We start from the raw sequence: 14,441 nt of genomic DNA, 5'->3' as shown, positions 1-14,441 counted from the left end.
GTTTATTATTTGTATGTAGTTTTCATTATATTCTAATGGAACGTCTTATACATCCTTGCTATAATCATGATGTGGTATGAGGGTGTGATGTTTCTGCTGGAATTATTAGCAGCATTGTGCGCAGTAGCAGTATGTGGACCGTGTTTGCTGGCTTGTGCGAGACGGTTGGTCATCGGAGACGAGGTGATCCAAAGAGGAGGTCAAGTGGTCCGCGAGGCAGACGTGCTCGGCTGCGACGAGCCAGCCTGTCCGTATTACAAGAAGAACGTAAGATATCTCATGGTTCCTGCCGCTAGAAGACGACAATACGGCTCTCCGACGAGACAGTGTTCATAACTTTGAAGATCGTTTTATCGTGTTCTTAGCTTAAATACAGTTATATTTCGAAGGAACTTTGTACCCATTAATTTTGAGCTAGCCAACTCATTCTTACGTTACTAATTTGAAATGATTCTTATGAAAGCAGTAGAAAATTAAATACCAAGAAGTTAATCTAAATATTTATTGACATAATCACAATACAGTTTTGTCACTTATTCATCAGGTTATTGGTGCATTAAAAGTATTGATCGTGAGGAGCGTGGCCTATGTCTTCGTTGTCAACAGATATTTCTGGATCTCGCTTGTACTTGGGTTGAGCGCAGTTACTTCTGTAGCGCGTTCCGTAGTTGCAAACGTAGCAGTCCCCGAACGGCGCAGAGTTTGGGGTGAAGGAGGAGTCACCACATGATCTCAGACATGCAGGAGGTCGTTCTTTCATCTATGGAAAAAATCGAAATATCATTAAACGAGTCTGGAAAATACTTTGGCAGATTTTCTTATCTGGCCTTCAAACCACTATATCGAATAGACTAGTCATAAGACAACACTTTACCGAATCCCTTCGCGCTATCCATTACACGCAGTACATAAATCCAAAAGAATAAAGTGGATGTAACTATTTCAAAATATAGTATACTTTGACGTAAGTATACCTCCTCAGCAGTGGGCTAAAATGGGCTGTAAATTATGAACACCCGGTTTATAGTACTAAGGGCTAAGGTTAATTGACACGGACCGGTGTGACGGCAGCACACTTGCACCTGTGTCGCACGAGGAACAGTAGCACGGTGGCCAGCACCGCCAGCGCGTGCACCAGCTTCATAGTCATCTTACACCCTCGCAGCGTCACCCTCCAAATATCACCATTCGTATCTTCAAACAAATAATAACACTCATCAAACTAATTGTTCACAACATTCAGTATTAAAGCTATCTAAAGATGCGCAAGTCGTTTCGACGTGCGCATCTTTTTCTTTAGTGTATAGTTTAACTTTAGAGGGTTAAACGAAAAATAGGATGTAAACGATTAAGGTGATGTTTAAACCAGAACACGTAAGTAACACAGTACTTAGTGCAGGTTACTAAAGTTACTAACGAAAAGACCACAGCCATGAAGACACCACTTCGTCTGCATAGAAGGATTTCTTGTCCTGTCATAAGCTTTAAGATATAAGCTTAATAGATTTTTGCATGAACAGAACAAACCCTAATACCTCAATGGCATCGTAGACAAGGGGCCTATCAGAGTCAGACATTGAGTTGTAACAGTGCTTTAAAACTGAAGAACTGCAGATGAGGTGAGCTGTAATTACAATAATCACATACAATGCACAATAATCATAGGAGACGGTTTTTACTTACTTCACTTACGCCCTTTTCGTTTTCAAGTTGTTGTGTACAGTCTTCATATCTATCCTTTCATTTGTAAAAGAGATCTGTGTTCATTTTTGTTAATTATTTTTGCTTTTTTGTTGATGGGAACACGGTATAAGCACGGAACCAAAGTAAATTTTGACGTAGAATTTTGTCACGACAGCTTTATCTCAATGACTTAAAAAAATATATTAAATCTGGTCTTTGGGTTTCGAAAAGGTTAATACCTATCAGTTGAATCGAGACAGTTTACTCTTACTGATAGACTGATTTTTTACTTAGGTACAATTAGAACGTTTCATTAACATTGAAGCGGACCTTTGCCAGTATCTGGTAAAAACCACTGCACGATATGTGACCAGCTCAACCACATAATATCTGGCTCTGTTTGCAGCAAAGTAAAAACAGGGGAAGCTATAATAATAAGCATAATGTGACAACATATTTTATTTAACACCAGAATATACAATGTTTCATGGAGTTGGGAAAACAATAAACTAATTTATAACGCGAGAGCGAAACAGATGTTATGGAGATATTCGATGATGGTATCTTCCCGGATACCGCGACATCCCTTGCCGTTGTGAATTCCCAACACAATATGCCTATTCAGTGATACAGTAGTATTACGCCAGTTGCGTTGGTCTGAGTGTTGGTGTCTCGTGTTTTTCAACATGTTCGCTCACTACCTTATACTTTATTTGATACTCATGCTCTTCACACGCTCTGTAATCACACAAGTATGCAATGAACCGTAAGTTAAAACTTTTTTATTATTTGTGTAAAAACCTAAGTCGGATACATATGACTTCTGAACATCAAGGCTTCCTTTTCTCCGTTTTTCTGGTTACAAACGATCAGTGACTTGAGAGACCAACATAGATGATAGCTCTCTTAATGCTGACTATAATAATAATAACTTTTTATTTCAACCAAGAGGATATCCTGACCTGATATGACACCAGTCATTGAAATACTCTAAAAGCTCCTATCTCCATATTAGGACCAAGTAAAACCTATTTGAGTCCTACATCTTGCCGACATTTAGTCAAAATTAAGTTAAGAAAAACACTTAACAAATAAATTTTATTCGTGGGTTTGTCGAAAGTAGGTTCGCATTAGTGATACAGTGTGTGTTTTTAATCAATTTTGAACCTATTTTCGAGTCAGATAGAGTTAGTGGAAAAAAGACAAAGTACCGGTAGATATTAGTCTAGCCTTTGTTCCAAACTATGTTGGAGTCGGTTTCCAGTGTCACTGAATGTAGCTGGATACCAGTATTTTACAAGATGCATGCCTATTGGACCTCCACAGCCCAGTTACCTGGGTTATAACGCGATACCCTTCAGTAAAACTGGTTGTCAGGCTTTCAAGCTTCAGACTACTGTTGACGACCGTCAAAGATCTTTGAAAATGACAGCCGGAACCCACAATTTAACGTGCCATCCGAAACACGAAGAAACTCGATATATATAATGTGGTCACCCATCCACAGAACAACCTCGTTAAGCGTAGCTTACCCTTAAACATAAAATCGTTGGTAGATCGGATACACCGATACACGTCGCTAATAAGAAAGATAGTAAGATTTCTGTAAAAATATTGTATAACTTTCGAGCAAATTTCGACCCTGGAATTTCAAACCATTTATGAATTTCTGAAAATCCAAATGTTATATTATCTTTCAGCATCAAAGTACCTGGAAGGATAGTGTCATACAGCAGGAGCTATTTAGTGCGGCGTCCTTCTATCTGTCAGCAGAATGAATATTATGATGATGATGAATACTATGACTATTCGTCTACACCGTGTATAAAGACGTTTACGGAGTCCAGACGTTTTACGAAACTAGAAACGGTCGGTATTAACCTTTTCTACAGTCATCAGCCTTTTCACAGATCTCAGTTCTATACTTAAAGGTACCTTCTACCTACAACAATCAACGAAAAAAACATTTTCTTTATTTCTCATACCCTCTCACACTTGCCACAGCAGTGGGACAGTAATGAGTTGATATTATTATGACCATTGGCAGAAGTACGAGACGAGGCATAAATGTTGTGATGGATATGCACCAGGGCCGCCCAGACATACCACTGTGGATGTGTAAGTAACTATGATCGCTACAGCTATATTTACTAGCTACTTAAACCATGAACATAAACAAAGTCTTTTTACCTTGGTAGGGGATTGATCTGCGACCCAGTGTGTGAGCCGCCTTGTGGGCACGGAACTTGTGCGTCACCCAACACTTGCGTGTGTCACAACGGGTACAAGCTGGTGAACGGCACCTGCAAGCCTGACTGCAGCGGCGACTGCAGCCCGGGCTTCTGTTCCGCGCCACATACCTGCCAATGCCCTCCCGATTACTACCAGCAAACCTGGCAATGGATGGTTAGAGGCATCGAGCATTATTGTGTAACTCACTGCAGAATACCTTGCGGTAAGGGCCTTTGCGTGTCAAGGGATGTATGCAAATGTTTCGACGGGTTTGTTTTAAACACAAGATTGGCTACACGAGATATCTCCAGCGGGCTGTGTGTGCCGCGGTGTGACAACTGTACCGAAACACGTACCAACGCCGTCACTGCAAGCGTCGTAAGTTCTTCGACTCGACGTGAAGTGTACGATGAGAGCAGCACGTCGCGGGCGGCTGAGACGGGGGCTGAGACGGCGGCTGGCTCCCGGTACTACTCACACGACGATATAACGAGTCCACTACCAACAACGGCGAAAAGCAAGCTGAGCTCCACTGATGAAGACGAGGCCTCTACACTTGGAGCTGAGGGTTCAACAGTGGAGTCAGCGCGCACGTCGGGGACGAGTTACCGAACTGACGCGTTACAGCAAACTTGGTGAGTTTTCACAAACGTAAGCACGTGCCAAATATTAAAGGTTGAATATAGCTGCGATACTATGCAGACGACTAAACGCATGGGAGCCATCGTTGTTATTTATTTAGTAAATATATTCAGACAGTAATGGATGTTTTCACAAACATATATCTTATAATTGAACTTTATGGTGCATGTTTGAGTGTGAACTGAGTGGTGTGACGTGTCATCAGGTGGTCGCGGTGGTGGTGGTGCGTGGTGGCGCCGGTGGTGGTGGTCCTGTGTGGCGCGCTCGTGCTGGCGCTGCGCCGCCGACAGGGACCGCTCGTCGCTTGCTTTTCTGGACGATACGACGTTCAGGGTGACAATATATAATCTTTTTTCGTGGGGACAGAGATCATGGAACGCTACTTATAATAAAATAATAAAGTACTTCGGCACTTCGTGTCGCTGACCCGATGATCTGCAAAAGCAATTACTATTAAATTAACATATAAGGATCGGCCACCGTCAACGTTATTTTTTTTAACCTCTTTAATTCCCATGTCTTCCCACAATCCATCCGTTAATTTAATTTGATCATCTCTCACATCATGACGGAGATCCTGTAGCGTCATAAAAGGCGAAACCTATGATATAGCTTTTATCTTAGTCGAGACGGATCCGAGGTAAAAACCGCCAGCAGTCGGACTAATGACCATTATTGCCCTGTATTACTGACCTAGACTAGCTGACCTGGTAAACGCTGTTTTGCCATATACTTAATATAATAAAAATAGCGTCACTTAGGGGTATGAAAAATAGATGTTGCCCGATTCTCAGACCTACTCAATATGCTAAAAAAATTTCATGAGAATCGCCCAAACCGTTTCGGAGGAGTACGGCAACTAACATTGTGACATGGAAATTGTTTATATAAAGGTGCTTCTAAACGGGCCATATTTTCCTGCAATATGTGGCTGCAACATAGTGGCCGGACATATTGCGAGCAACTCCAGCCATACTACGCAATATTGCAGCAATGTCTCAGACATATAGCCACACATTTTTGATATTGCAGTGAATGGCCGATATTGTTTTCATAGGTTGCCGGTGATCGCTGAGCTACCGATTTTACTGCAATGTTGCCCGGCCAGTTTTATTGTTGTTTCAGTCGCTCACTCTTGTTATGATATAGTGCATCCTTTTCTACGCGATTTATATTTATTTTATCATTTATTATTCAATTTTTTATCAAGCATTAATTCTTGACATAAATTGTCTAATGTTTTACGCCTATTGGCGTAAGGTCGAATCCACTGTCTCTGCTTTTTCCTTTTTGATTTTTCTCGTAAAACGATATAGGCTGCTGCGACGAGTGTGATTTCGTCAGCCATTATTGCCGGTTTGTGTGGCCCGTTTAGGAGTCTGCATCATTCTCCATACTATTGACAGTAGGGAATGCAATCCCGACTCGAGATCGTCAACTCGAGATCCCTCGCGATCAGAAATATCAATCCCGCGGGATCCCGAGATTTTCGGGATCCCGTCTAGTTAGTAAAAATAATACAATTCGAACGGCTTGTTTAATGTAATATGTGTGTGATAGTGTGATGAATGCAATAAATTATTATTTGAAAGAAAATAAAAGCCTTTATTTCTGAATATTACTAACAACGTAACATAATTAACAGGTGTAATAACATAAACATAATCAAAAAAGTAGGTGTAGCTCCAAGAGATCAAAATAAAAAGTAATCACATGAAAGTAGCCTCTTAAAATACAAAGTGTATCAATAGTACGAGCTTCTAATCGGCATCTTAAGTCTATTGCAATGTAGCCAGCTGCTGAAAATGCCCTCTCCGACAATCCCGAACGGGATCTCGTCATATTATGCTTCGGGATTGATCCCGAAAAAATACACGGAATCTCGCGAGATCGGGATCCCGCGAGATCGGGATTGCATTCACTAATTGACAGACATATTGCAACACATGGCTCGGCCATAGATTGCTCGGCCATCGTTGCAATAAAATATTTTTGTGATGGCCGAGCAATAAGTTGCCAATAGTGCAGCCGCATATTGCAGGAAAATATGGCCCGTTTAGAAGCGCCTTAAGATAATATATATTTTATATAATTTTCGTGTATTTCAGGTGACTTGCCGGTAAAGTTCAAGGAGTGTCATCGCGTTCGCTTCGGCAACAAACAAGCTACAACAGTTACTAACGACCGCGCACTCGACTCACCTATTTGTTTTGTTAGTGATTAGCAGTAACTCATTGAATTAAATAAACAAATTAGAATAATACTGTATTTTTATTCCAATGTTATTCAAAGATTGACGGAAGCATTTTGGCATAGGTGGGTTTTACGGCACAGCGATAGAATATGCGCCATCTGCGCATATGTCTCGGGTTCGAGTCCTGGGTCGTTCTAACATCTAAGTGATAACTTCTTTTTAAACTGTCACAGTGGCCGAATATCAAATATGTAGTCATGCGCACTGAACACACTGTAGACGGTATTATGACCCTAGAGCCTCATTATTCTAAATCTTACTACCTACTACGAAAGCGTAAATATTAGGTTAGGTTAGGTAGGTAGGTACTCCTCTCTCTCTCTTTTCCTGGCTATTCGTCCCATATGGTTGTGGGGTCAGCCTTCCTTACACCTTTCATCCACTTCACTCTATCCTTGATGTCGTCTTCCTCAACCTCACATGCCTTCATATCTCGCTGCAACACTTCTGTCCACGTGGTCTTGGGTCTCCCTCTTGGTTTTTAGGTAGGTACTACTAATTTAGATATTTATTAATTTATTTAATTCTTTCCTTCAACTCTTACGACCATTGATAAAAAGCTCTTTGTACCATTATAAGTATCTCAGTCCTAGTAAATGAGAACCCCCAACAAAATAACTGAAGTAGTTTATCCCTTGAATTTTTGATAGATCCACACAATCCGGTGATTATAATTATCATTCGGTGCATTTTTATAATTTACTAGCTGACCCGCGCAACTTCGCTTGCGTCACATAAGAGAATCATAATTTCCCCCCTTTTTGTAACATATTTCACTGGTACTCTGCTCCTATTGGTCGTAGCGTGATGATATATAGCCTATAGCCTTCCTCGATAAATGGGCTATCTAACACTGAAAGAATTTTTCAAATCGGACCAGTAGTTCCCGAGATTAGCGCGTTTAAACAAACAAACAAACAAACAAACAAACTCTTCAGCTTTATAATATTAGTATAGATTTAATTTTATAGTACGGTTCGTGGTAAACCTAGTGTTAAAGTCGTTCAAGCCGCTCTAAAGGCTTTTGACGACTAACGACTTTAAAAGACTATTTATCTTAATAGATAACAACCTGGACCGACTTTTAACATGCCCCCCGGTCAAATAGCACTCGGTTACGCATCTATGGAATGACCGCACCAAGAGTTGCTTAACTCAGAAAAATCTCTCAATATGTATAATACCTAACGCAAGTATTTTATTGTTTTGCATCGCTACGTTGAATAGTTTAAGTTCCACGCAGATTCCCGGTTCAACAATATCTACATCATATATTAGGTATATTATATTGAACACACACACTAGAATAGTGCCGAGATAAGGAAAACCTATAATAAGTTTAATAACAACAAGTTAAATACATTGTTTAGTTGTTATAAATACACTACGCATGTATTAGCGATAACACCATGACGAATAGGATGTGAGCCATTGTCGCGGCCCACTGTTGGGGAAATATCCAAAATATCAGTTTCCTGGTTATAGTTGCCGTCGAAGCTGAGTTAGTTGCAAGCCTCACTTGCTCCCGAGCTGTTGGTCTGGTTTGTAGTAGACTTGTGTTGTTCAACATGTTGGCTCAGTACCTCGTACTTCACTTGCTCCTCACGCTCTTCACACACACTGCACACACACAAGTGTGCAGTGTTACGTAAGTATTTGGTTTTATTTAAGCTTTCAATTTAGCGCGTTAGCTCCATCACGACTTGGTTATTATGATAAAGATACCTTTGTTAAAACCATTCGATCAATTGTCGAGTCATTTTAACAAATAAGGTATCTTAACCTTTAATTAGCAATCGCGTTTAAGATACAGATTACATTATGTGTACAAGTCGCGATACTTTAAAATCGTTAATTGGTTATTATAACCTAGGATAAATAAAATCGATTTCTTTCCAGTGTTGATAAATTACGTATTTTTTTCATGTTTAAGCAGGAGTCCCGAAAAGTATCTAATACGCAATTCACGTCTGATATTTCAAAAGGGGCCAGCAATGGAGCGATTTTTTTTCTTTTCCTTATTTATACAAGAACAGGATGATCTGATTGTTATTTAAACATAACATGCTTTATGTTTCAGAGAAGAAGTAACGAAGAGAGTTACGTCCATGGTGACGTTCACAGAGTCTTACCTCACGAGGTGTTACATTTACACGTTCCATCAACACGTGGACTGTTACAAGATGAGGCAGGCCTCCAGGCTACAGACCAAAAACGTCACGGTAAATGTTTATTTTTATCTTCTTCTTATCGTATGGTTAGTGGCCAACCTAGTGTCAAAGTAGTTCAAGCCGCCCGAAGGCCTTTGACATGGCTTAACAACCGTTATCTTAATGGACAACAACTGGGACCGACTTTTTACGTGCCCTCCGAAGCACGGAGACGCCCAGTTCAAATTGCGCTATGCTGTCACCCATCTTTGGAATGACTGCGCCAAACTTTGCTTAACCCATTGATCGTTTACCGACCGGTGAGCGCAACTGGCTATGGGCGCCTCCTCTTTTTGGTAGCGTTATATAATAATATGAGTTTTTACGCTATTTAATAGATAAACTGCCGCTGATTGTACCTCAGAAATCGGGGGTTAATGATTTAGGCATTCTTTGACACCTTACCTTAGGGTAGTGCAGAGATAAAACATGTGGAAAAATACAAATTTATTATGATTAAATACGAAAATTAGACCACTACAATATGGATCGTGGGTGTTACTAGATAACGTGGTGTATATAGTGTGTTGGTATAATGATGTATAACTATGTAGTGACCTTGAACTCATGTTTCAGTTGAACGAGACGAGGAGTGTGTGTTGTGATGGATACGAGATGGTCTCTAACAATAGTACCGATTCTAGCAATGCTACTGATACTAGGTAAGTTATTGTTCCTTGATAGTATAATACAAAAAGGCGCGGTTTACAACCACTAACGTTACTTTCGTATGCAAAAAAGGTTTAGAACTAAGTTTTGAATTGACCTCATTGATATAATTGTGCGAAAAGAAATCGTGAAAAATGTGCAATATTTTTTCTATATTTAGTGCGTCTTGAGTAATTCTTTTTTATAATTTTTCGTTCTTTAACTGTCGTAATTTTGTAACATGATGTGTACTTTTAAGCGAATTGAAGTGCCAGCCGATATGCAACTTTGAGTGTAAGAACGGAGATTGTGTGGAGCCCGACGTGTGTGAGTGTCGCAAGGGCTACAGGCTGTGGGGGGGCGAGTGTGTGCCCGTGTGTCGCTGGCCGTGCCCCAACGGCGTCTGCGTCGCGCCCGACGTCTGCCGCTGTAACCCCGGCTACCGCAAGTCTTTCACCGGAGTCTGCAAGCCATATGCTAACACTACGACATCATCACCATCAACGTTCACAATGATGACAAAGACGCCAACTCCTCCCTCCTTCAATTCCACGAGGACTCATTTCCCACAACTGAGCTTAAAGCTGCTTATAATGATCCAGAGAAACTGAATCGTTTGGTGAGTTCATATTTTGGCTAATTGAATAATGATTTCTAATTTTATTTATTTTATTTAACTTTTCTTTGAGCTTGTTAATCAGGCTGATGAATCTAGCTGCACTTATAAAGATACATGGTAAAATGAAAGAATGATATGGTTAGATGAAAAGGCCAGCGGCCAGGTTTATCGGTTTTGGCTTAAGAGTCAAACATAACTGTTTAAAAAGTATGTATGTTAAAATTCCACCTGCTTATTCAGAATTGTTAAAAGGGGATTAGTATTTTTTATTTTAAATATAATGTACTATGTTATAATTACAGATGAGCTACGTGTGTCGACATCGAGGAGTGAGTGCGACGTGTTCTGTCACCAGGCGTCACTTGCGCTGGTGTATTCACCTCATCATTGGCAGCTGACGATCATCACGGGACATACTCCCTCCACTGCACTTGGACCCTGTTACAAAGATTCTTCAAGAGATCTTCACACTTTTGCTGAAAGTGTATAGTTATTTTATATTGTTGTATTATATTTGCTGTGTTTTGCTTTATTACATTAAATATATTTGAAGCATTTACTCTGTTTTTTTTTGTTGGTGTTTTTGAGATTAACAAGGGCTAATGTAGATATTTTTTTTTTGTAAAACTGCAAAAATAAAAAGCAGTTTGTTTGCTGAAATGTAATGGTAATAGAGAAAGCGAAGCTCAGTAATTGCTCAGCTTGAACAACTCTGACACTTGGTCCATCCTAGAATAGCTATATACAAATTGACAATTAGTTTCCTTCCTCAATCATCAACGTCATTCTCTTTGCCACTTAAAATTAAACAATCACTGCAGTATAAGCTAAAGGAGATCACATTAAAAGATTTGACTGTGGATGAATACACGGCTTATCAGTGCCGTATATTACGATAAAAAATGTTATACTAATCCTTTAGAGAAACTAAGATATACTTAAAAAATCATCGTAGTTGCGTAAATCGAAGTACCCTGAGCAACATAATTTCTTTGAAGTCAAATGCACTTGTAAACACGTCTTATGTACGTTTCAGTGAGGTGGTATGTGAGCCAGTATGCAGTGCAAGTTGTAAGTGCGAGGGCTGTCGGTGCAGCGCGCCGAGCGAGTGCGGCTGTCGCCCGGGCTACACGCCCCACCCAAACAGCTCCAAGTACTGCAGGCCCGAGTGCGACGCGTGTGAACGCGGTACTTGCACGGCGCCCAACACCTGCCACTGCCACAGCGGGTACAAGCTGCTCAACGGCACGTGCCGCCCCGCCTGCACCGACTCCTGCCGCCACGGGACTTGCCTCGACACGGGCCACTGTCAGTGCGACCATGGCTACAACAACACTGAGAACGGCACATGTATTGCACATGTTGTCGAGAAGTCTGCAGTTAGTTCAAGCGCGTCTTGGTGAGTTTAGTTTCTTTGTTACGTCAAAGAAAATGTTTGTTTAATTTTAACGAACTATCATATAGGTACTAGCTGACCCGCGCAACTTCGCTTGAGCCACATAAGAGAGAATGGGTCATATTTTTCCCCATTTTTGTAACTTTTTTACTCGCACTCTGCTCCTGTTGGTCGTAGCGTGATGTTATATAGCCTATAGCCTTCCTCGAATGGATATCCTAAATGGACTATCTAACACTGAAATAATTTTTCTAATCGGACCAGTAGTTCCTGAGATTAGCGCGGTCAACGGAAAAATTATAAAATATATTATTATGTCATCAGGTGGTCGCGGTGGTGGTGGTGCGTGGTGGCGCCGGTAGTGGTGGTCCTGTGTGGCGCGCTCGTGCTGGCGCTGCGCCGCCGACAGGGACCGCTCGTCGCTTGCTTCGCGGGTCAATATGCCCTCAATGGTATAAAACTTGGTACTACATATTAGAATTGTTGTTATAATTGATAGAAAAAAAAAATGTTTTATTTCAGGCGATGCTTCTGAAGGGAGGTTGAGAAATCTACGAATGCGCTTCAAAAGGAAATAATTAGAATCCAAACATGTCTCGTTGTTAAAGTACTTAGTGACAATTGTAGTTTTAGTATATAAAAGTTATTTATTTATACACATTATTACAATCGATTAAAAAAGTACAACGAGTTTTTTTTTGTTTCTTCTCACGAGCAATCAAGGCTTTTACGAAACAGTAGTAAATGAATAAGATAAAACGATCATAAATACTTACGAAGAATACTGAATTTGTGTGAACTCCAATGAAATGCCTATATTAGAGACTGGTGTATTATATGTCATTAAAAGACACGGTAACGGTTTATTTTTAAATAAGTCTACAAAGATGGAGCCACGGTCAACACTGACATCAACTGTTATATAATCATTCAAAGTAGGTGTCTACCAGCGAGTAAATAATTAAATGAAATGTTCTGCTACTAATTTAACAAGACACTTACGGTATAATCTACCCTGCCAAATGTTGTCTAAATGAGTTTTGACCTAAAAAACTAACAACTAACATAAATATATTAGTTACATCGTCGTCAGTCGTCGATGAGATAATAAATTAATAATATAAACAAAATAAAAACTTGTAATGAATTCTGTATCGCCCCTATAAATGGTGGAAACAGAAGTTTCGTGGCGTCGTCTCTCTTAGATATAATAGCTACTAGTGTACCTACATACTAGTACACACTACACAGAGCCCTTGTTCTATAGAGACACGACACACAGACATACAGTGCTTATATCTCTAAGCTAAAATACTAACATTGTGAACAGTCTGCTTAAACTCGTAAACTAGACAAATTATGATACATTTCTGTATTAACGACTTTATTTATAAAGATATATTTGTCGTCTGAAGTTTCGACTGAAGTCTGTCTGTACTTAAGAAAATATTATTTGACTTCTAGCTATAAATGTAAGTTTTCTTAAAATCGTAAAAGAAAATAAAAATACGTAGGTACATACATATCACATTTCATCATCATCATCATCATCATCTCAGCCGGGAATCGTCCACTGCTGGACAAAGGCCTCCCCCATCGAGCGCCAATAGGACCGGTCCTGGGCTGCCCTCATCCATCGGACTCCGGCAACCCTTACCAGGTCGTCGGTCCATCTTGTGGGGGGCCTGCCAGCACTACGTTTCCCGGTTCGTGGTCGCCACTCCAGAACCTTTCTGCCCCAACCGCCGTCGGTTATGCGAGGTATGTGCCCTGCCCACTGCCACTTGAGGTTCGCAACTCTTAGGGCTATATCGGTTACTTTGGTTATCACATTTAGATATATGATATTGTTATGTTTACTTTATTTTACGTCCTCTTTACCACAAACCCCCTTATTAAATTTTGGAGGCACCCCGTTACTTCCACGTATTATCTAAGCATAGGATCATCACACCAGATAAGCTGATAGTATAACAAGTAACGACTATTAATAGTATTTGATGACTCATTGACTATCATTACGGAGTAAAATCATAACTCTTATGTATTCACTATAATAGTATCAGTTATGTACCAGCTGATAACTTATCAGTGGGAAATTATAACTGCTGTCATTCGAGTGTTTGGTTCCTGATCAAATTATATAATTAAGTCATCGTTTTATATTATCATGATACAGTGTTGTTCTGGACGATATTAGTTTTAATGAAACTACGGCCAACTGCGCAGGAGTTAGTTTGGTGTAATCAGGCATAGTCAACGTTATAAGACCCACATGGGTTGGTGGTATGGTACCGACATAACCTGTTAAAGGTCTCGCGTAGGATCGAAGGCTTTTCGTACCTTCAAGGCATGTATGATTTTCAAACCCCGGAAAACAATTATTTTTCTTAACAGGCGCTAGATTTGCCTGACCCGAAAATCATACCCGCTGCACGCAACGAATAACAATACGTTTGTTTTGACTGCTGCCACGCCGTGTCAATCTATATCGACAGCCCTAGCTAACTAAATATTTTTTTAAAGAAAATTAAGATTGCACAAGTCTTGCAATCCTGAAAGGCTTAACCCATTGGCTTAAACCACTCACTTTAGGCATACCGGAACAGCCCAGCAGTGAGGCTATAATTAATACTAAAAAAAAATTATTACCTTACCAAAAGTTTAACTTAAGTTCCCCTATAACTTGTAAACAAGCACAGGTTAAGGTCGTAGCAAGTTTGAGGGCGCTTCAACAGTTCGTTGGCGAGTGTGATT

General features: G+C 40.2%; 2 protein-coding genes across 3 annotated transcripts; both read left to right on the top strand.

Moving 5' to 3' along the window:
- Positions 1 to 2,330: 2,330 nt before the first annotated feature.
- Positions 2,331 to 6,802, top strand: LOC142982266 (uncharacterized). The gene is made up of 6 exons (XM_076128689.1): positions 2,331 to 2,449; positions 3,384 to 3,552; positions 3,731 to 3,801; positions 3,882 to 4,550; positions 4,763 to 4,890; positions 6,666 to 6,802. The coding sequence occupies exons 1-6, from the start codon at positions 2,370 to 2,372 to the stop codon at positions 6,779 to 6,781; spliced, it is 1,233 nt and encodes a 410-aa protein (XP_075984804.1). The 5' UTR covers positions 2,331 to 2,369; the 3' UTR covers positions 6,782 to 6,802.
- A 1,399-nt stretch (positions 6,803 to 8,201) lies between these two features.
- Positions 8,202 to 12,335, top strand: LOC142982161 (uncharacterized). 2 transcript variants are annotated; one of them, XM_076128523.1, is made up of 6 exons: positions 8,202 to 8,459; positions 8,892 to 9,033; positions 9,598 to 9,683; positions 11,325 to 11,687; positions 12,009 to 12,136; positions 12,207 to 12,335. In XM_076128523.1, the coding sequence occupies exons 1-6, from the start codon at positions 8,380 to 8,382 to the stop codon at positions 12,260 to 12,262; spliced, it is 855 nt and encodes a 284-aa protein (XP_075984638.1). In that variant the 5' UTR covers positions 8,202 to 8,379; the 3' UTR covers positions 12,263 to 12,335. The 2 variants fall into 2 exon arrangements, with proteins under 2 accessions (XP_075984638.1, XP_075984639.1); XM_076128524.1 differs by having other exon boundaries at positions 12,009 to 12,118; positions 12,207 to 12,327.
- The last annotated feature ends 2,106 nt before the right edge of the window (positions 12,336 to 14,441 follow it).

This window comes from Anticarsia gemmatalis, chromosome 21 (assembly GCF_050436995.1).
Source record: "Anticarsia gemmatalis isolate Benzon Research Colony breed Stoneville strain chromosome 21, ilAntGemm2 primary, whole genome shotgun sequence".
In the NCBI taxonomy this organism is placed as follows: domain Eukaryota; kingdom Metazoa; phylum Arthropoda; class Insecta; order Lepidoptera; family Erebidae; genus Anticarsia; species Anticarsia gemmatalis.
This window is presented reverse-complemented; position numbering and strand designations above follow the sequence as displayed.

Excerpts from the sequence above, each read along its gene's own strand:
- LOC142982266 (XM_076128689.1), top strand. The coding sequence starts at position 2,370 with ATGTTCGCTCACTACCTTATACTTTATTTGATACTCATGCTCTTCACA. Across the intron at positions 4,551-4,762 it reads GACGCGTTACAGCAAACTTG|GTGGTCGCGGTGGTGGTGGT; the intron begins GTGAGTTTTCAC and ends ACGTGTCATCAG. Across the intron at positions 4,891-6,665 it reads TGGACGATACGACGTTCAGG|GTGACTTGCCGGTAAAGTTC; the intron begins GTGACAATATAT and ends CGTGTATTTCAG.
- LOC142982161 (XM_076128523.1), top strand. The coding sequence starts at position 8,380 with ATGTTGGCTCAGTACCTCGTACTTCACTTGCTCCTCACGCTCTTCACA. Across the intron at positions 9,034-9,597 it reads TACAGACCAAAAACGTCACG|TTGAACGAGACGAGGAGTGT; the intron begins GTAAATGTTTAT and ends CTCATGTTTCAG. Across the intron at positions 12,137-12,206 it reads GGGTCAATATGCCCTCAATG|GCGATGCTTCTGAAGGGAGG; the intron begins GTATAAAACTTG and ends GTTTTATTTCAG.